The 21,218-nt window shown below is 40.5% G+C and overlaps 1 protein-coding gene across 3 annotated transcripts in view; it reads right to left on the reverse strand.

The window, feature by feature from the left end:
* frmd4bb (FERM domain containing 4Bb) overlaps positions 1-21,218 on the reverse strand; it is a 39,334-nt gene that overhangs the window by 3,299 nt on the left and 14,817 nt on the right. For all 3 annotated transcript variants that reach the window (XM_060894655.1, XM_060894654.1, XM_060894653.1), the window contains exons 6-23: positions 18,987-19,043; positions 18,837-18,859; positions 18,621-18,704; positions 18,055-18,120; positions 17,068-17,125; positions 16,482-16,568; positions 12,422-12,498; positions 10,536-10,674; positions 8,727-8,865; positions 8,241-8,374; positions 7,508-7,624; positions 6,907-7,135; positions 5,411-5,467; positions 3,403-3,541; positions 3,131-3,292; positions 2,330-3,048; positions 790-925; positions 43-156 (exon numbers count right to left, since the gene is read on the reverse strand). In XM_060894655.1, coding sequence (XP_060750638.1) covers positions 60-156; positions 790-925; positions 2,330-3,048; positions 3,131-3,292; positions 3,403-3,541; positions 5,411-5,467; positions 6,907-7,135; positions 7,508-7,624; positions 8,241-8,374; positions 8,727-8,865; positions 10,536-10,674; positions 12,422-12,498; positions 16,482-16,568; positions 17,068-17,125; positions 18,055-18,120; positions 18,621-18,704; positions 18,837-18,859; positions 18,987-19,043 — 2,520 coding nt within the window. In that variant the 3' untranslated portion in view covers positions 43-59. The remainder of the gene's footprint in view (positions 1-42; positions 157-789; positions 926-2,329; positions 3,049-3,130; positions 3,293-3,402; positions 3,542-5,410; positions 5,468-6,906; positions 7,136-7,507; positions 7,625-8,240; positions 8,375-8,726; positions 8,866-10,535; positions 10,675-12,421; positions 12,499-16,481; positions 16,569-17,067; positions 17,126-18,054; positions 18,121-18,620; positions 18,705-18,836; positions 18,860-18,986; positions 19,044-21,218) is intronic.

A 21,218-nucleotide genomic window follows, 5' to 3' on the forward strand; every position in this document is an offset into this window, starting at 1 on the left:
AAAAGAAATGATTATGCTGTGTGAAGTTGGCTTGACTCGTACCTGTCCTGTTGTGTTGTCTAATGTATCTCTGTATCGTTGCTGAACACTTCACCACATTCCGAAGTGTGCGGGAGAGAATCAGCACGCCTTGACGGACTGCATTCAGCAGGAAACCTGACACACCAGCAAACACAAAACTCACTTGTTAACTCTTTCTGAAACCACTACACACCAAACCCAAACCTTCACTGAAACCAAAACATTCATCCATTACCACTACACAAAAACCCCAAACCCTGACAGAACCCAAAACATTCATCCATTACCACTACACACCAACATCAAACCCTGACAGAACCCAAAACATTCATCCATTACCACTACACACCAACCCCAAACCCTGACAGAAACCAAAACATTCATCCAGTACCACTACACACCAACCCCAAGCCCTGACAGACCACTATCTCCATGTACCGAACTCCCAAACCCTTACTGTAACCAAAACACCCAAGCGATATGTCTACACACTACCCCTAACCCAAACAGAACCCCAAACCCACACTGAAACACAAACATCCCAAGCAATACCATTACACACTATGCCCTAATTCTTGTTCAAACCAAAACACCAACTCTTAACAACTCTGCCTACCAACTTTCCCCAAACCCAAACACCCATCCAGTAGTACCACTTTCTCCTCTTAAAAGTCCTCCTTACTACTCAAATTTTCACAAAGCATAATACACAGATGAGCATGCTAATAGAAACGCTATCAGCATTATTTTTGTAAAATAATCTTTTACCTGCTACGAGTGGGACTGTAGGCTCCAGCAAAGGTCTTTTGGGATGTTGGTGTCACGTCTCCATCCACTTCACTCTCACTGCGCACCAAATCTGCATTAGTGTGCCAGTTTGTCCCTCCACTAGCTGTAGAGCTCACTGCATGAAGACAAATATAGGAAGGATGGTGTAATGATCAGGAAATTTTAATTTGCACAAAGGGTATAGAAATAAAAGAACCCATTAAGATGGTCTTATACATCTCATAACCACACGTAATTGTTCACAAATGTTTGCAACACAGTTTCTATAGTCATCTTTAAAACATAATAATGTTTTAGGAAGGTTTCCAACTGGATTTTGGGTCATGACTGGGAATTTGCGATCATTCATCCGCAAGAGTATTAGTGAAATCAGGCACTGTTGTTAGCGGAGTATTTCTGGGGTGCAGTTTGTATTCCAGTTCAAAGGTGGAACAGGAAGCGAAATTGCAATGCTACAGCATACAAAGATATTGTGTACTTCTAAATTTGTGGCAACAATTGGTGGGAGGCCAACCTATAGGCAAGACGGTCAGGTACTGTGGGGCATAGACTGTGTCAAACTAACGTTTGACACAGGATGGTGGATGGTGAGTGTTAAAGTAACATCCACATGAATGCCAGGATTAAAGGTTTAGGACATTGCTCAGAGCATCACAATGCGTCCTCTGGCTTGCCTTCTTCCCAGACTGCATCCTGCTGCCTTCTCTCACTCACTCTCACTCATTTTCTACCGCTTATCCGAACTACCTCGGGTCACGAGGAGCCTGTGCCTATCTCAGGCGTCATCGGGCATCAAGGCAGGATACACCCTGGACGGAGTGCCAACCCATCGCAGGGCACACACACACGCTCATTCACTCACGCAATCACACACTATGGACAATTTTCCAGAGATGCCAATCAACCTACCATGCATGTCTTTGGACCGGGGGAGGAAACCGGAGTACCCAGAGGAAAAACCCCGAAGCACGGGGAGAACATGCAAACTCCACACACAAGTCGGAGGCGGGAATCGAACCCCCAACCCTGGAGGTGTGAGGCGAACGTGCTAACCACTAAGCCACCGTGCCCCCCCTGCTGCCTTCTATATAATCTAAATAAAATGTAATTCATCAGACCAAGCCACCTTCTTCCAGTGAATACTATGAACACCACAAAATACCTGCTACTTTTAAATGCTCTGACCAAGTCATCTAGGTTTCACAATTTGACCCTTGTCAAAGTCACTTGTAGGCTTGCCCATTTTTCCTGCTTCTAAACTCACAAAGAACTATATGAGAACTGACTGTTCACCTGCAGCCTAACATATTTCATTTCCTTGACAGGAGCCATTGTAATGAGAAAATCAAAGTTCACCTCAGCGTTTTTAATGTCATGGCTGACTGGTGTATGTCTGTACAGACTAGTATCTATAATAGCACCAATTCCAAAACAAACTGCATTCTGGACTACCTGGTGTTAGCATGCTAGTTTAATTGTCATTACCTGTTGTACCTTACGTTACCTTAATTGTAATTACCTGATGAATAAGAGCTGGTCCTGCTGGATCTGCTAAATGGAGCTGGTAGTGTTTGATAGCCCAGTTGATGTTGGTAGCCTCTGTCATATTCAAAGCCATAGATGGGCCTCCGTCCTGCAGTGTTGCGGTTGTACCAGCCTCTCAGATGTTCTACCACTAATGCTTTTTGCATGCTTTTTGCCAAAAGTTCATTCCTGCCCCTTGGAGGTCTTAAGGTTGCATAGGGATTGTGCAGCATCCCGTAGTTCTTGCTGCGCTCGTTTCCATGGTACCCATGCACATGGTAGGAGGGGTTAACATTGTAGTGTCCTTCAAGTTCATTCTCGTATACATAAGCACCACTAGCACTGGGATTAGTGTAGGGCTCATAGTCAGCAGTGGCATAGCCAGGCACGTAATATGCAGCAGGACTGTATGGTGTACGAGTGTGTGTGTGTGTGTGAGTGTGTGTGGGGTGAGGCACTAGGTTTGGCATGCTCCCCGTGCTGTGTTGGTGATGGAGCGAAGAAGGGATGAGGTACGGAGGAGTAGAAGGACACGGCGGACCAAAATCAGCACTGGATACACTCGCGCAAGACGAACAATCGTCCAGGACCTCGGTGCTGTTGCTGCGGCGACCTGGAAAAACGGATCTCTCAGAACCGGAATAACAGAGGAAATGAGACTGAGACTCCAGGCTTCCACTGCGATGTCGGAACGCTTGGGCCGGACCCTCAGACCTGCCGGATTATTAAAGAAATTATACAAGGAAATTGCTTTTATTGGGGCAGTAGCTGCACAAATTTTGTAATGTTTCTGTACCCGAGCTGGCTGCTGCTATAGGCATTACGGGTCAGAGCGAGGGTTTGTGTGACATTTTGAAGCTCCGCCTGCCTGCGAGGAACAGTTTTATACGGACTGCTGCTGGCCGAGGAGGCGTCATGAGAGGTGTAGTACAAACCAGACTGACCATCACACTCCAATCTTCAGGTACAAAGTGGAGATACAATACAAAGTAGACACATTTGTACACATAAAAAATAATGAGGACGCATTTAAAAAATGAGACCACATCGCACCAAGCGCACACACACCTGCTTAGCACAGTGTCTTGGTGCGTGTCACTCTCAGAGGATCGTCTCTGCGTATCATAGTCCAGGTTGACCGGAGGAGGAGCACTGAGTAACGGAGAGCACTGCAGGGAGCGAGATCGCCGTCTCTGACTAACATCACCTAGATAGCAAAACCAAACACACACAACATTTGTAGCACAAAATGTTCAGTTTTTAGCATGTTGGCAACTGTGTAGTGATACAGGCTGCTAAACTGCGTAGAAAGTACTTTATTCATAAACATAAGGGAGATATGACATAAATATCATATCTTACTTTAAGATTCCTAACATAGGAAAGATGTGTTGTATTTAAAGTAAACCTTTAAAGGTGGGGTCTCAGTTGTTTGATAAATGCTTCAGAAAACTGCGTTGGGCCGCCAAACAAAACAAAAACAAAACAAAACTGTAGCCAATGAACAGAAAGGGGCGTGTCTTGTCAATATGGGCAGAGAGAGTGTTCAGTGCGCATGTGTGACATTAGCAGAAAGCGGTTTTAACATTGACATGGAGGATAAAAACAAAGAAAGAAAGTGAAGAAAGGCTTACGATAAGGTAAGAAGTAGGACGTGTTAATATAGGATCAGCTTTCCAGCGCTGAAGAGAACTGAACATCTTCCGCGTGAAACGGAGCTAAACCTTTCACGGTACAACACACAGTACTACAAAAACACATTTGTATTACCATAGTATTACTCATTGTGTTCATTTATTGATAAAAATATCCCCTCGGTCAGCTGCTCCAACAGGTTCCGCCATAATACTCGTCTGGGTTATACTTGCGTTATGCTTGTCTGGTGTATGTGTGGGGCGGAGCTATCAAAACAGGGGTGGGGCCCATTTGGGTTAGGGGCGTGTTTGTTTTGGTGATTTCAATTGTCAACATTGGCTTTCAAACAAAGGAGACCCCACCTTTAACTATATAATTATTTTGATGATATTTGATTTAATGTCAACACAAAAAAAAGTAAAATGGTAAAAATAATCAAGCTTTGAGTTATTTATTTATTTATTTAAAATCATGTATTTTGACAATTTATTGACAATATAACATAATGACGATAAGGAGACTTTTTTCTATTCTTTTTGATGAGTCTTTTAAAGCTGTTTATTTATAATCCGTTCAGATTCTTTTATCAGTTGCCTGGTTTGCCCAAATGTGCAGGCAGACGACAAAGCCGCTCGAGTCGCGTAAAATAACTAATAATAATAAATATTTTGTCTGATTTAATAATATGCTTGTATGTCCATGTTTTAAAGAATTATTTTTAGCCCAGTACAGACTACATTATGGTCATGTATCAGTTGATGGGTGTGGAAAAACAACCCTGACAGATAATAATGTAAAAATGTTAAAAAAAAAACAAAAAACAAATATGTACCCTATATGCTAATACACTCAGCAAATGCTAATCATAAATTAGTTAGGGATGTGTATAAAAATGAACCCTTTGACATGTTTTAGGATACCGAATCTACTGACTTGTTCACCTTAGTGACTCGCTCAAAAAAGTCAGAGTTGTTCGCTAATTTTAACACGTCTAGTATTTGATAAGCTGTTAAAAAACTGTTAAAGCAGAAAAATTTGTGTTTAAAAAAACAAACTAAAAGTTGCAGCTACTTGACTTATAATACAGCTGTGGCTAATCTGAATGTTCGTAACAGAAATGCTTAGCATGACTTAGCAGAGATTTAGAGCTAAAATACTAAATGGATGTTGAGAAAATATTAGCAAAGTTAATGTTTCAGACTTTATGTAACCAGAAATCCTTTTTTTTTAATAAATATCCTTTAGGGAAACCTTTACCAGGTTGCTAAGATAAACTATGCTATCCTGGAAATGTTTGTAGCAGAAATGTTTTGCTAGCTGCTCAGTAGAATCAGAAAGGTGACGAATGTAATGCCTAAGGCTATAAAGATTGGTCTTAAGCTGCTATAATAAACTTTTAGGCTGCTGAAATGACAGTTCTTAGCGTTATTTTCTTACTTACTGTCATCCAGAGGAAGGCTGTCAGAAAGAGAGCTGCATTCTGACTGACCCAGTTCTTCTGTAAAAGAGAGAACGATATGGGTATTAGTTATATATAGTAAGGTGTGTGTATGTGTGCACGCACACACCCCTTTGGGAATTTACTAAACTTGAAAGGACATGTTAAGAACAGACAGCAAAACGAAATATAAGAAATCTCCATGAACATTAATTTCTGCCCATGGATTAACATTTACAGTATTAAGCAGACACCCTTATCCATCGCAACTTACATTTTTATCTCATTATATACAACTGAGTAAAGGAGGGTTAAGGGCCTTGCTCAGGGGCCCAGCAGTGGTGGACCTGGGATTTGAACTAGACCAAGGCCGCTAGGCTACCACATGCCACGTTTCGGGGATGTTCTAAACTTTGATTGGCCAGAAGGTGTTAATGAATGTTCTATAACAGCAGATCTGACAGTCATGAAGCTGCAACTCACAGGTTTATAGTTATGTATTTTTTTTCTTTTATTTACATTAACAACTTAAAGAAGGACTTGTATAGTGAATGCTGTTCATAATTTAAATGTAAAAATAAACTGATTATTTAACAAAAAACTATCATTATGAATGTATTTAATTGAATTGAACGAATTTGATCTATTATGCATTTATTAAGCATTTCTGGAAGGAGTCTCCAGTGTCAGGGTTGGTTTTTGCATTTTTTTTTAGTCTTTTTAAAAGAACATAGAGTAAAAGTACTATTTATAGCTGCTATAATGCAAGTGATAACATGAACTGTCTTGTTTTGAAAAATTACCTAAAATTAAGTGTGTTTATATTATCATTCATTCATTCATTCATTCATTCATTCATTCATTTTCTACCGCTTATCCAAACTACCTCGGGTCACGGGGAGCCTGTGCGTCTCAGGCGTCATCGGGCCTCAAGGCAGGATACACCCTGGACGGAGTGCCAACCCATCGCAGGGCACACACACACACACTCTCATTCACTCACACAATCACACACTATGGACAAATTTCCAGAGATGCCAATCAACCTACCATGCATGTCTTTGGACCGGGGGAGGAAACCGGAGTACCCGGAGGAAACCCCCGAGGCACGGGGAGAACATGCAAACTCCACACACACAAGGTGGAGGCGGGAATCGAATCCCCAACCATGGAGGTGTGAGGCGAACGTGCTAACCACTAAGCTGTATAATATAATATAAAATGTAAGGTTCTAGTGAATAAAATTATTTGAAAGTGCATGTGGTGTAAGAGAAAAAAAAATTCGGTAAGTTCTTATTGCAAAATGATTAGAATTGCAAACTTACAGTATAATATTGACCAATACAATATACACAAATCATTTGTATCATTATACTTATCTTAATGACTTATGAATGTATATTTACTTATTTTAATGACTTATCCATGATAATGAACCTTTTGGATTCAATCCTTATGCAGCTTTGACCGTTGACCCTTTTTTATCCCTCTAAACGTACCAGCGATGATCCGTGAGGCTCTTTGCGTGGGTCTCTTGCCCTTCTTCACACGGTAGCGGTTCATCTCATCCTCGATCTCCTGAAGCTTCTGCATGGCATCCAGGCAGTTCCTCCTACGTTTCTTCTTCACCGTTTTGCCGATTTCGGGTTCAGATGCCAGCTTTTTCGCCGCTTCCACAATCTTCCGCTGCAGAGCAAAACGACTCTCCAGGTTCCTCAGGTACGGATCCTAGGCAGAACATAGACACTTGAAGACACTTTTAGAGACACTTAAATCAAAATATATACTTAGAAGTCATGCTTACATAAAGTTAAATGCTTTAGTTTAAATTCAATTTGAACCTATCCAATAATTATGAGTCAGATTTATACGGGTTTTAAAACCTAATACACAAATGAACTCACTCTCAACTAAACATTTTGTTTGATTACATTAAACGTGAAAAAAAAAACAATTCTGAAGTTATATTGATTAGTTACGACATTTAAATCTAAATCATTGAGCCACAGACACCATTCTGTTATTAGGACAACTTAGATGGATCAATAATACACTGAACAATGAGCGAACAAAGCACCGTTTTGTGGCAATTACACCAACCTCGTTATAAGGGAAAAGCTCGTCCAGTTTAAAGGAAGTGCCGATTCTCCTCCTGATGCCAGGAGGTTTTTCCCCTGCACTCATTGGATACTCTTTAGGAAGTTTCCCAGTCAGCTCCTGAATAAATACACGCAATAAGTAATAAAATGTACATTAATAAATATCTTTTTAACAAAGATAAAGTAATTAAAATCTATCCGTCCATCAATCTATCCATCCATCCATCTATCCATCCATCCGTCCGTTTGTATGTCCATGCATCAATCCATCCATCCATCCATCCGTCCATCCATCTATCCATCCATCTATCCATCCATCCGTCTTTCTATCCATCCATGCACCCATGTATCCATTCATCAATCTGTACGTTCGTCCGTCCAACCAGCCATATTTCCTTCTATCCATCCATTCACTCATTTATCCATCCATCTTCTGAATCGTTCATCACGTTTCAAGTTTATTGTCATGTGCCTGAAGAGTTATTTAAGCATCTACACACACACACACACACACACACACACACACACACACACACTGCAGACAATTTAGAGATGCCAGTCAGTCTACAGCACATGTCTTTGGACTAAACCTCAGAAGCACACAGGGAACTTCCCCCATATAATGAGAGGATAATCGAATCCTCATCCAGAAAAGCGTGAGACAAAGTGTTTAACCACTAAACCGCCGTGTCCCCAATTATACTGTAGGAAAAAAAATGCCGATGTCTTCTTACCGCTTCCCTCAGACATATCTCTTTCAGCTCAGCCATTTTCTTGCTCAGAACAGCCTGGATTTCTTTCTCCTTCACCCTTAATTCAGCTAGCTTCTCTTTTTTCTGCTCATCGTTCATCTCGGAGTCTGCAGAACCTATACAGAAATGTTAAATAAAGACATTCAATTAAAAAACCTGTTAAATATAAGACCCAAAATACTTGTACAGTACAGAAGCTAAAGTAGGTTTAAGTAGAATTATGAAATAAATATTGTGCATTTTTATATAATATCATGTATAACGAATAAACAATTATATAATATAATTATGTAAGTAAATATATTACAGTATTACAAAATATTATCATGCCATTCTATTAATTCATTATTATGAATATGTTAATTCATATGTTCGGACTATATTAACATTAAAACATCAGCTGTAATATTAATGCTGTTATGTATGAAATATTTAGAATTATATGAAATAAAATAAAATGAAACCCACCGGTTGAGACCAGGCTCCCGTTGCTGGCCATGATGACCTGGTTTTTAATTCCCACGTTAAGTTTAGTGGTTTTAGCAGCGCTGTTTTCCGTCAGGTCTACGGCGATATCTCCTAAACTTCTGGCTGCTGTCATTTTCGCCTGTAGAGAAAGACGAGAAGAAAATCTCACTTTACATCTGAGTGTTGTGTGTGTGATTCTCCATTTCTCCTGAATGATCATCTTCTGTATGACGCATCGATCAGGCTGAATTCACCGGGTTTTCTTAACAACTCATAGATCTGTCGATATTCTTCTGCTACTTCTTTCAGCTTTTCCCGTTAGGGGTCTCCACAGCGAATCGTCAGCTTCCACCTAACTCTATCCTCAGCATCCTCTACTCTCGCACCTTCATGTCCTCATTTAACACATCCATATATCTCCTCTTTGTCCTTCCTCTTGTACATGTCCAAACCATCTCAATCTATCCTCTCTGTCCTTGTCCTCAAAACAGCCAACCCGAGCTGTCCCTCTGATGTGCTCGTTCCTGATCCTGTCCATCCTCGTCACTCCTAAAGACAGCCTCAACATCCTCATCTCTGCTACCTCTATCTCTGCCTCATGTCTTTTCCTCACTGCTACAGTCTCTACCCCCAAAGATCTGTCAATATACAGTGAGGGGAATTAAGTATTTAGACACGTTGGTTATTCAATACACTTCCGGTCCATATAGCAGCTTCACATTTATGCCTAAAATGTATAAAGATGTGTTCGTAAACATAATCACATTCATTCATTCATTCATCTTCTACCGCTTATCCGAACTACCTCGGGTCACGGGGAGCCTGTGCCTATCTCAGGCGTCATCGGGCATCAAGGCAGGATACACCCTGGACGGAGTGCCAACCCATCGCAGGGCACACACACACACTCTCATTCACTCACACACTCACACCCTACGGACAATTTTCCAGAGATGCCAATCAACCTACCATACATGTCTTTGGACCACGGGAGGAAACCGGAGTACCCGGAGGAAACCCCCGAGGCACGGGGAGAACATGCAAACTCCACACACACAAGGCGGAGGCGGGAATCGAACCCCCAACCCTGGAGGTGTGAAGCGAACGTGCTAACCACTAAGCCACTGTGCCCCCACATAATCACATATTTAATAAAATAAATAAATAAATATGTAGGTACAAAATGATTTGGACTTGATATTAAACATATCTATAGGTAAACGTTCCATAGAAATTGCGCCTGGTGTCATTTTATAAGACGTTCACACCACAAAGTAACATGTAGTTCACATAGAACTTTAAGGGGTTATTAAGCAACAATAATATGAAGGTTCATGCTAGCACACATAATGAACTATGAGGTGACGTTAAGAGAGTAACTTTTACCAGTAAACTAGTACACTGGTCTAGTAATAAATCAACTTATGGGACATTTTTTCAATCGGTATAAAGAATCGAGTGATGTGTCTGTGAGTCTGATCTAAAATGAATCAGGACTCACTGGTGTTTGTCTCTCTGTTGATAATCTTACACTGAATTTTAGTGTTGAAAATGAATGAATTTGAGGTTTTCTGCTTGCGTCACGTGTGACTGGTGATTACGCCGTTCCAGTGGAAGATGAAAGCGTTTCATGTCGTTCCATTTTTTTCTCACTTGATTAGAGTGTGTTTAAATAAATGAGATGTCACTCGTGTGTCTAATTTTAAAGACACAGTATGCTGGATCGATCGGGACAGAATCAGGATGGACGATCTGGCTAATTGCTGCCTGCTTACTGTGTGTGTGTGTGTGTGTGTGTGTGTAACTGACCTTGCTCTGTTTTCGATCGAGGTAGAACTGATGCTGACTGATGGCCATCACCCAGATGGTTTTGATCAGAGAGTGACTAGCGTACCACGTATAGATCACTAAACCTGTCTGTCCGAACGTACGCTTGGTCACTGCTCTCCTGTGAACACACACACACACACACACACACACACAGAGTTTTACACATTTGCAATTCAACATTTAATTAATCAAACTATTAAGCCACCAAATAAAAAGAGGAAAAGATTGTTAGGGCAAAGCTTCATTATTTCATGTACACTGGTGGGTACGGTTCTGGGTTGTTAGTTAAAAAGTCAGTGTTCAAGCCTTAAAACCAAGCTGCCACTGTTGGGCCCCTGAGCAAGGCCCTTAACTCTGTCTGCTTTAGGTGAGCTGTTTCACGATGTTCTGTGATGTATTCATAACATAAATAAAAAGCTTCTTCTTTCAATAATTCCCTTTAGACCTTAATATTATATTGTATTACAGGTCGTATCCAGATGGAAAAAATGTTTGTCATTTCCTGGAAAACCATTAAACAAAAAAAAGTCCTGATGACTCAGCTTGCACTCAGCATGTGCACTTAAACATTAATTCTGCCCTTCAGACGTGTCTGGATTTCCCCCCAACAACAAACCAGTGTATATTCCTCTCTGTTCTGTAAGGAATCATGTACAAATGAAAACGAGACCATTAATATAGGCTTCATGCCATAAATGTGTGTTTCCATGCTTCTGAAAGTCATGCAGCGTTCACTCACTCACTCACTCACTCACTCACTCACTCACTCATTTCCTACCGCTTATCCGAACTAGTGCCAACCCATCGCAGGGCACACACACTCATTCACTCACGCAATCACACACTACGGACAATTTTCCAGAGATGCCAATCAACCTACCATGCATGTCTTTAGACCGGGGGAGGAAACCGGAGTACCCGGAGGAAACCCCTGAGGCATGGGGAGTACATGCAAACTCCACACACACAAGGCGGAGGCAGGAATCGAACCCCCAACCCTGCAGGTGTGAGGCGAACGTGCTAACCACTAAGCCACCGTGCCCCCCCATGCAGCGTTCACATTAGATTAAATCCCCTGATTAATCCCCTGTACCCAAATCCATCATCTACTCAAACAGTCAGAAATCTATTAACCTCAAAAGGCCCGTTTCTATGGCAACATTGACTGTCAGACCGGGCAGTAGGTCACATCCATGATTGATTACTCTCTCTATACTATATGTACAGTACACTACATAGTGTGTAGTGTCCTATTTAGTGCACTGTATTTTTTTCATCAATGTTTGATGCTAAGCTGAAGCTAGACATGTATTAGCTCACTGTGTAAGACAAAGCTAAAGTATTGTGTCTTAGAATGAGGACGTTCTGACGCCAAGAGTCAACAGAGTGTAAAAGGCTAAGCAGTGTTGTTGATAGAGATGTAATACTCTCTCGCCCTCGTCAATCACAGCTCCGATCGTGGGCATCTATGAGTTTATGTATGTTTGAGTTTTCCCTCTGAGGCTGTCCCGTGACTTATCATGAGCAACACATCGAAAGGATCCAGTTGACTGAACTTACACATCTCAGAGGAAGCTCGGTAATGTCTCAGATATGCCAGGCTTGTCCTGCTTACCCACAAGGCCATTAGCTCTTTTATATAAAGCGATGCCGAGTGTTACGCTGAAAATTCATGTTTTAACTAGTGAAGTGGTTTTTGTTCCGTCACGATCCTGATATCGTACGGGATGTTGTAATGTAGAGGTCATGACCAGTTGACTAACATACAAATACATATCAACTGCGTCAGCTGTCGTTTCACTAAACACTCACACACACACACACACACATCATGTTCTGACCATCGAATACAGTTTCGTTCTCACCTGTGAGGATCGTTCACCTCCACTGCAAACTTCTTCTCTCTAAAGTACAGATTCTCCAACTGCTTCCACTGGAACAACTAGAAAAAAGACAGTCAGTGTGTCAAAGTGTGTGTTTATGTGTGTGTGTGTTGATATATTAGCAGTGTTTAACTGTGTATAACTCATTCCCTATCCAGGTGCTCTCTTCTTCAGGGTTTAGTGACTCACTCTGTCTGTCTGAGGCTCAGTTACTACTGTAATATAAACAGTTATGAATAATTAGCATTACCTGAGCAGCAATATCCAGCTAGCGCACTTACACCTGCATGACGTGCACAGTTTAAAACGTCTAACAAGAGTTAATTAACGCTTTTATCGGTACACCGCTGTTCCGTTCTGCCGGCAGACTGGAAATGATCTTATGAGATGTTTTCAATCAGTATAAAGAAATTAACGATTTTCTGGCTAGTCGTGAGTCTGATCTAAAATTAATCAGGATTCTGTTGTTCTTTCAGTGTGTTTTAGACGTGTGTTTGTTCCTCTGTTGATGATCTAACACTGAATTTTAGTGTTGAAGTTAAATCCGAGCTGCTTTTTAGACGAACAAACACTCGGAGCGTCTCAGAGAGCAGAAATGGGTTTGATATCAACATTTACTCTGAAGATAAAAAACGTGTGTGGAAATAAAATAACCGTTTTTTTTTTTTTTTTGTTAAATTTGGATCTTTTCTATAAATATATATAAACCTCTGGTAATGTAGAGAAAAATAGAAATAGTGATGAAACACAACAAATTCTTAAAGTCTTTTCATCTGAGCTTCATATTAACACCACTATGGAGTGAGACATGAGGAAGATGTTTCAAAATAATGCTAAAGCACATGACTAGTTTTTTTTTAAATTACATTTTAATATGTTAATTTACCATGTCCTAAATAAATAAATAAATAAATGAGTATTTTAAGAATTAATAGCAGTATTACAGTATAACAGTATTATTAGTAGTATTATTGTTATTATTTATTTCAGCATGACCTTTGCCTACTTTAACACTAATATAATGCTCTAAGCTTCTATGTTTTAGTCTTGACGTATTTAATAAAGTCGATAAACAATGTTCTTACTTATATATTCTGTCGTATTCCAAAATAAAATCCACAATCCATCGTGTTTTCTCCTTTTCGTGGCTGCAGTATGTTGTGTTCACCTTTAGCATGTCGTATCAGGTTTATATGAAGCCTAAAGCCACACAGAGCCAGACCTGCCCCCAAATACCTCTCTCTCTCTCTCTCTCTCTCTCTCTCGCTCTCTCTCCCCTCTCTCTCTCTCTCTCTCTCTCTCTCCCCTCTCTCTCTCTCTCTCTCTCTCTCTCTCTCTCCTCTCTCTCTCTCTCTCTCCCCCCCCCCTCTCTCTCTCCCCTCTCTCTCTCTCTCTCTCTCTCTCACTCTTTCTCTCTCTCTCTCTCTCTCTCTCTCTCTCTCCCTCTCTCTCTCTATCGCTCTCTCTCTCTCCCTCCCTCTCTCTCTCTCTCTCTCTCTCTCTCTCTCTCTCTCTCTCTCTCACTTTCCCTCTCTCTCTCTCTCCCTCTCTCTCTCTCCCTCTCGCTCTCTCTTTTCCTCTGTCTCTATCTCTCTCCCTCGCTCTCTCTCTCTTGCTCAGTGCTCTCTCTCTCTCCCTCTCGCTCTCTCTTTTCCTCTGTCTCTATCTCTCTCCCTCGCTCTCTCTCTCTTGCTCAGTGCTCTCTCTCTCTCTCCCTCTCTCTCTCTCTCTCTCTCTCTCTCTAAAAATCTAACTTAATCTATCATGCATCAGCATAATGTTCCCTTAGCTGACATTATTTAACACATTACTTAACATGAACGTCAGCATTAAGTATCATTAAGTGACATTAACACCATCCATCTCTCCATCTATCTTCTGTACCACTCAATTATACTCTACAGGGTCACAGGGAGCCTGGAGTCGATCCCAGTGGATTAGACACACACACACACACACACACACACACACACACACACACACACACACACACACACACACACACAATTTAGAGATGCCAATCAGCCTACATGTCTTTGGAATGGGGGAGGAAACTGGAGAACCCTGAGGAAACCCCTGAAGCACTGGGAGAACACACAACACACACACACACACACACACACACACACACAGGGTGGAGAGAGGAATCAAACCGCTTTCTGTACATGATGAACAGATGTTTTCTCAACAGTGTCCATTGATGGTTAATTAATACTGACTGATTTAATATAAAGTGTTTCTTCCTGAAATAAATCGACTGTTGGATAAATAAAATGTAATAAATGTCATAATAAAAATCAAATATATTCAGTATCTTGTATTTAAAGTAGGGAAATATTAATATTAACTGTTATGTCTATTGGTGTCTGGATGTTGACAGACTGCTGTGTTATAAGCAGAAAAATCCCTGCAGGGTGTGTAAAAAAGAACCCTGCTCTGTGGTAACAGCTTCACAACACCACATCCTGTGAGTTATTTTACTGTAACTTCATGACCAGGGCAGTAATGTGTAAAATGTACACAATGTCCTCTGTTTCCTAAATGTAATCAATCACCTGAGACAAGCTCACAGTTTAGAGTAAGCTTTAGCTTTAGAGTAAAAACATGGTGTAGATGCTCACAGTGTGAGTCACTCATCACTGCTTCATTTCGCTTTCATATTAAATATATATCTGACTGTGTGTCTGTCTCTCTGTGGGTTTTTCTGTCTGTCTTTCTCTGTCTGTCTGAGTCTCTGTGTGTGTCTTTCTGTCTGTCTGCATAAGAATCTGTCTGTCTTTTTGATCATGTGTGTTTGTGTCTGTCCCTCTGTTTAATTGTCTGTCTGTCTGTCTGTCTGTCTGTCTGTCTGTGTATCTCTCTGTCTGTCTCTCTGTTTGTTTACGTAGCCATCTGTCTGTATTTTTGTCTGTCTGTTTATCCATCTGTCTCTCTCTCCATTTGTATGTTTATCCATTTGTCTGCCTCCATCTGTCTGTCTATGTGTCTGTGTGTCTGTTTATGCATCTCTCTACCTTTCTGTATATCCGTGTATCCATCTGTCTGTCTGTCTGTCTGTCTGTCTGTCTGACTTTCTGACTGTCTGTCTGTCTATCTGTCTCTCTGACTTTCTGTCTCTCTGTGTAACCATCTGTCTGTCTGTCTATCTGTCCCTCTGACTTTCTGTCTCTCTGTGTAACCATCTGTCTGTCTGTCTGACTTTTTGTCTGTCTGTCTATCTGTGTTTGTTTAACTTTCTGTCTGTCTTACTTTCTGTCTCTCTGTGTATCCATCTGTCTGTCTGTCTCTCTATCTGTTTATCCATGGATCTGTCTGTCTGTCTGTCTGACTTTCTGTCTGTCTGTCTATCTGTTTGTCTGACTTTCTGTCTGTCTGTCTGTCTATCTCTCTCTCTGACTTTGTCTGTCTGTCTGACTTTCTGTCTGTCTGTCTGTCTCTCTATCTGTTTATACATCCATCTGTCTGTCTGTCTGTCTGTCTGACTTTCTGTCTCTCTGTTTATCCATCTCTCTGCCTCTCTGTCTATCCGTGTATCCATCTGTCTGTCTGTCTGAATTTCTGACTGTCTGTCTGTCTATCTCTCTCTCTGACTTTGTCTGTCTGTCTGACTTTCTGTCTGTCGGTCTATCTGTCTGTCTGACCTTCTGTCTCTCTTTGTATCCATTTGTCTGTCTCTCTGATTGTGTGTGCAGTAGAAGTATAATTTGTGCCTCTCGGCATAACAGATGAGTGATTATTTAAGAAACTCTCATAGCTAATGACTCTGACGAATGCTATTGTGTTTCATGCTCTAACACACACACACACACACACACACACACACACACACTGTTTCACCTCATCAGCACAGTAACACACCCTTCAGCACTACGACATGCTGCAACACAGCCATCCTGCAGTGCAACACACATTTGCTGAACATGTGACACACACGTGCTCTTCATGACAGACAGAAAATGTAAACGTATATTATATTCCTGTTGAATGGATATTATAAAAATAAAAAACCCTGCAAATATAAAAGTCACATATTCTCTCTCACCCGTCGAGGTTTGACTTTATCCTGAATGTCATATTGACCGATTCCCCTGTAGCTGATCCCGAGCCACCACGGCATGCCCTGTTTGTCCTGAAAATAATAAAAATACAAATAAATTTAGAATAAATTTTACAGACGCATGGAGTCATGTGTTATATTGACTGTATGTTTGGGGTCCTTATCTTTCGGTTTCTCGGCAGATGAGATTATGATTCATGTTTGCTTTGATGACATGTAATGCTCCAGTACCATTTACAGAAATGCAGAGATACTGCACACAAAAGTCTAGTTTTGTTTCACCTGATCGAAGTATACCATTGTGCACATTGCTGTACTTTTTTGTTATAAATGACTATAACAGCAACAAATCCAGGCCAGTTGTGCCAATACCTGAATCTTAATAGAAATAGAAAGAATATCAGAAGTAAACTTTTTCAAATATGACAAAATAGCCTTTAGGCTAAAGGTGCCAATACTTTATCTTGGTGCAAATAAGAAAAAATCAGGTGAAGTTTGTCAGATAGTTATACACAAACAAACACTACAACCCACTGCAAGACAATGTCCCCTTACTGTGTTTATTTATTACCTTCACTTCATAATAGTGCACTCCGTATGTAGGCAGTGACTCGACCAGCGTTAAATACCTGCAACAAACAGCAGCCGAGAGTTTGAGTCGCAACCAACAGCTGTGTTTATGTAAGCACTTAACCGTGGAGAAGATAACGTGATTACGTTTTCTGCTCCGTTTCACACTGATTACTTTGAAGGCTTACTTTGTAGTACATTTACTCAGACAAACATCACATATTCAAACAGTTCTAAAACCATAAAGTGAACAGTAAAGTTTTAATGAGATTAAGTGCCCTCTAGGGATCCCTGTACGTGGGAGGAAACAGAATGTAGTGTCTTTAAGGTTGCCTTTCTAGTGTAGAAAATGTGAAATGCCACAACATGCGTGAAAATAGTGCCCTATAGGCTCCACTCTACGTGTGAGAAAATGTGATGAAGTGCCCTCTTGAATCTCCTAAATGTAAGAAAAGGATATAAAGTGCCCTCTTTAAAGTGCCCCCCCCCCACACACACACACAATATAAGAAAAGGATATGAAGTTTTCTAAAGGCTCCCCTACATGTGAAAGACTGTGATGAAGTGCCCTATAGGTGCCCCAGACATAAGAAAAACACCCCCACGTGTAATAAAATGATTACAAGTGCCCTACAGTGCCCTACAGCCCTTCGCCACATGTAATAAAATTGAAGATGTGCCTTACAGGCTCTCCTGCGTGTAAGAAAATGGGATGAAGTGCCCTATAGGCTCACCCCCATATAAGAAAATGAGATGATGTGCCCTTTAAGTGCTAGATAATGTGAACAAATGCCTTATTTCTAAGTTACAGATCACTTATGATTGTGTGTATGATGTATTTTTCAAATACGTATACATGAGCTCCAGCATGTTGCCTGAGGTAGTGATAAAAAGCACAACTCTTGATAGACAGTTTTATTTCTCCCCCGTGTGTGTGTGTGTGTGTGTGTGTGTGTGTGTGTGTGTGTGTGTGTGTGTGTGCACTTACTGTACTATGGCCTGTCCTCTGGAAACACCCTTCAACAGCTTATACTGCTCAATCACTCTCTCCTCACTGCACAGAGACACAGACATGGTGAGTGATTACAAATAAATGGATATGCTCAGGCTGCAGAGGAATGTGACAACGCCCCCCCTCACACACACACACTCACACACACACACTCACACTCACACTCACACCACAGCATTGTCCTTTATACATTTCCACTGAGAAAGAGAGGCCATAGATCTACTTTAAGGCCGTATTTAAACCAGCTAAAATGCAAACCAGTACATCATGCTGCTTAAAGATTATACTTTGTGTGCAAACACTCTCATCTTACTTTACAAAGAACACTAGGTACAAACTCAAAGTACATGTGGCAGTTGACATTACAAGAGATTAGTGACAGCATGGGTGCCAATACTTTATTCGCAGTAGAAATAGAATATCAGGTCCATGCTGGTCTACAATGGCATCATTTTGTACCCTGTGTAGTGAACAGAGATAGTGAACATGTGTTTGTGTGTGTTTTCACTGAAGGGTGCTGGGCTGTGATGTTCTCTCAGTACCAGTACGCCAGAGACGGATGCTCCTTCAGCACTTTCGTTGGTAAAGTTGGGAGTTTCTTTAAATCCTCTCTGGTGGCCCCATCACTGAAATTACACAACAATAAGAAATGAATCAAAAGTAAAACACTGAAACATCAATTCCACCAGTTCTGAAAGATATCGTGGGAAAACAAACAAAAGGCAGCTCATCACAGGACACACAGATTTTTTTCTTACCTTGTATAATCTCCTTTAGCTTCCTGTGAAATTGAAATAATTATTTTTATTCAGTAATAAATACAAAAATTCAGGAAGAGAAAATTAGTGTGTGTGTGTGTGTGTGTGTGTGTGTGTGTGTGTGTGTGTGTGTGTGTGTGTTTTTCGTACCTGCAGAGCGTGAGCAGCCAATTTAAAAACTAGTTCACTCTCCACCTCAATGTCACCCTGTGGGTTAAAACGCCATATTATTATTATTATTATTATTATTATTATTATTATTATTATTATTATTATTATTATTAGCAGGTGTACAAAACTTTGTGACGTAACATTTATTTTAGAATTCTTTCAGACATTGAAGCATTTAAAAATGAAAAAAATGAAAGTGCCCTCTAGGGTGACCCAGTGCTAGAAAACAAATTAAGCGAGGCACTAGGATGGGAAAAATGGAGAAAATTATGAAATGCATCCCATCAAGTGGAGAAAATGAGATGCAGTGCCCTGTAACATTCCCTACATGTGAGAAAATGGGATGAAGTGCCCTCTAGGGATCCATGTATATATGAGGAAACATAAAGAAGTGCCTTTTAGATAGCTTTTTATAGATACAGCGCTCTTTAGTGTTCTTTAGAACACAATGAAGTGCCCCAAGTGGGGAAAATGAAATGAAGATCATTTGAATACATGCCCTATAGGCCTGGAGGGATTCCATAGGTGAAGAGGAGCAGCTAGTGCAAAAGCTCTATCGCCTTTCGATTTAAGGCGGGATCTAGGAACATGTAGGAGAGCTTGTATAGAAGACCTAAGGGACCTAGGTGCTGAGTAAGAATAAATTAGGTCTGTAATGTTAGAAGGTGCCTGTCCCATCACATTTAAAAGAATCTTGAACTGCATTCTAAAATGAACTGGGAGCCAGAAACTGGGGTAATTGTGTTTTTTTTGTACCAGTTAACAGCCTTGAGGCTACGTTCTGGACCATCTGCAGACGAGCTATTGAGGAATGGGGAAGACCAATATATAAGTAATTACAGTAGACCAGACAAGAAGTTATTAAGGCATGAATAACCTTCTCCAAGTCAGTGAAATTCAGAAGTCTGGAAATTAATCTTAACTGGTAATAACTGTTCTTGACAACAGAGTTGATTTATGTTCATTTTAGAGTTTGTATATAGCTTGACGTATGGAGCGAGATAACCTATATTACTGGTCAAGTGGCTTCTATTCTTGGAAGGACCCAAAATAATCACCTCAGTTTTATCATAGTTAAGCTGAAGGAAATCATTTGCCATCCAGTTTTTGATATTTTCAAGACAGTCCAAGAGTGGCTGTAGTAAGGCTCCAGATTTTAAAGGGAGGTAAAGCAAAGAGTCATCAGCATAAAAGTGAAAAGAAATATTATGTTTCTTTATAATATTTCCAAGTGGGAGCATGTATAGGTTGAAAAGTAGTGGTACCAAAATAGACCCCTGAGGGACACCACACATGACAGAGGCAGAGGAGGAAGAAAACTGTATAATCCTATAGCCACCAAAAAATTCCTGGATTTAGGATAAGAATGAAACCAATCAAGAGCAGTGTATTCGATGTGTCTGAGTGTATGAGTGAAGGATATTATGATCTATTGTATTAAAATTGCATTGACACCAAAGTCTACAGCAGTTAACATATAATTCATAACTTTTAACAGAGCAGTTTCAGTACAATGGTGACTTTTATAACCTGACTGAAAGTATATTTGCTACAATTGCTTAGCTATATAAAGCAATTGTGACTGAACCACTTTCTCCATGATTAATGGGGCGTTTACCTCGAGATTAGGTGTTTTGAGCAGTAGCTGGATAACCGCATGCTTAAGGCATTCAGGATCAATGCTGGTGGCTTAAAGAGGTATTTATAATTACAGTAATACTAGGACCTATCTTATGAAAAGCAGCTATGACGAGATCAGATGGAGCAACATCATTAGGGGAAGGTTATAGGCTTCATCTGCATTAAGATCAGAAAAAGATACTGGTTGAAATTGATTTCGAGTTAATGTTGTAAGTGGATAGTCAGATAGTGACAGTCTGAGAGGGAGAGAAGGTGGAGTGAATGGTTTTATCATTAAAAAACTTTAGAAACTCTTCATAAATATTCTTTAAAGGTACCTTACATGGGCTATTGGGATTAATGATTGACACTGACGGTGTTTACTGATAATGTCAGAGAAATAATTTACTTTCTTTTGCTTTCTGAAAATTCACCATTTTTACTTTTAAAAATATCAAATGAAACGGTGAGCTGACTTTCTTCCATTTTCGCTTAGCATTTCGAGCAGCCTGTCTAAGACAGCGAGTGGGAATGGTTGAGCATGAAGAGCTGAAAAGTGAAATGAATTCATCAGGCACTGAGAACTCAGCA

The sequence above is a fragment of the Tachysurus vachellii genome, chromosome 19 (assembly GCF_030014155.1).
Source record: "Tachysurus vachellii isolate PV-2020 chromosome 19, HZAU_Pvac_v1, whole genome shotgun sequence".
Classification (NCBI taxonomy): domain Eukaryota; kingdom Metazoa; phylum Chordata; class Actinopteri; order Siluriformes; family Bagridae; genus Tachysurus; species Tachysurus vachellii.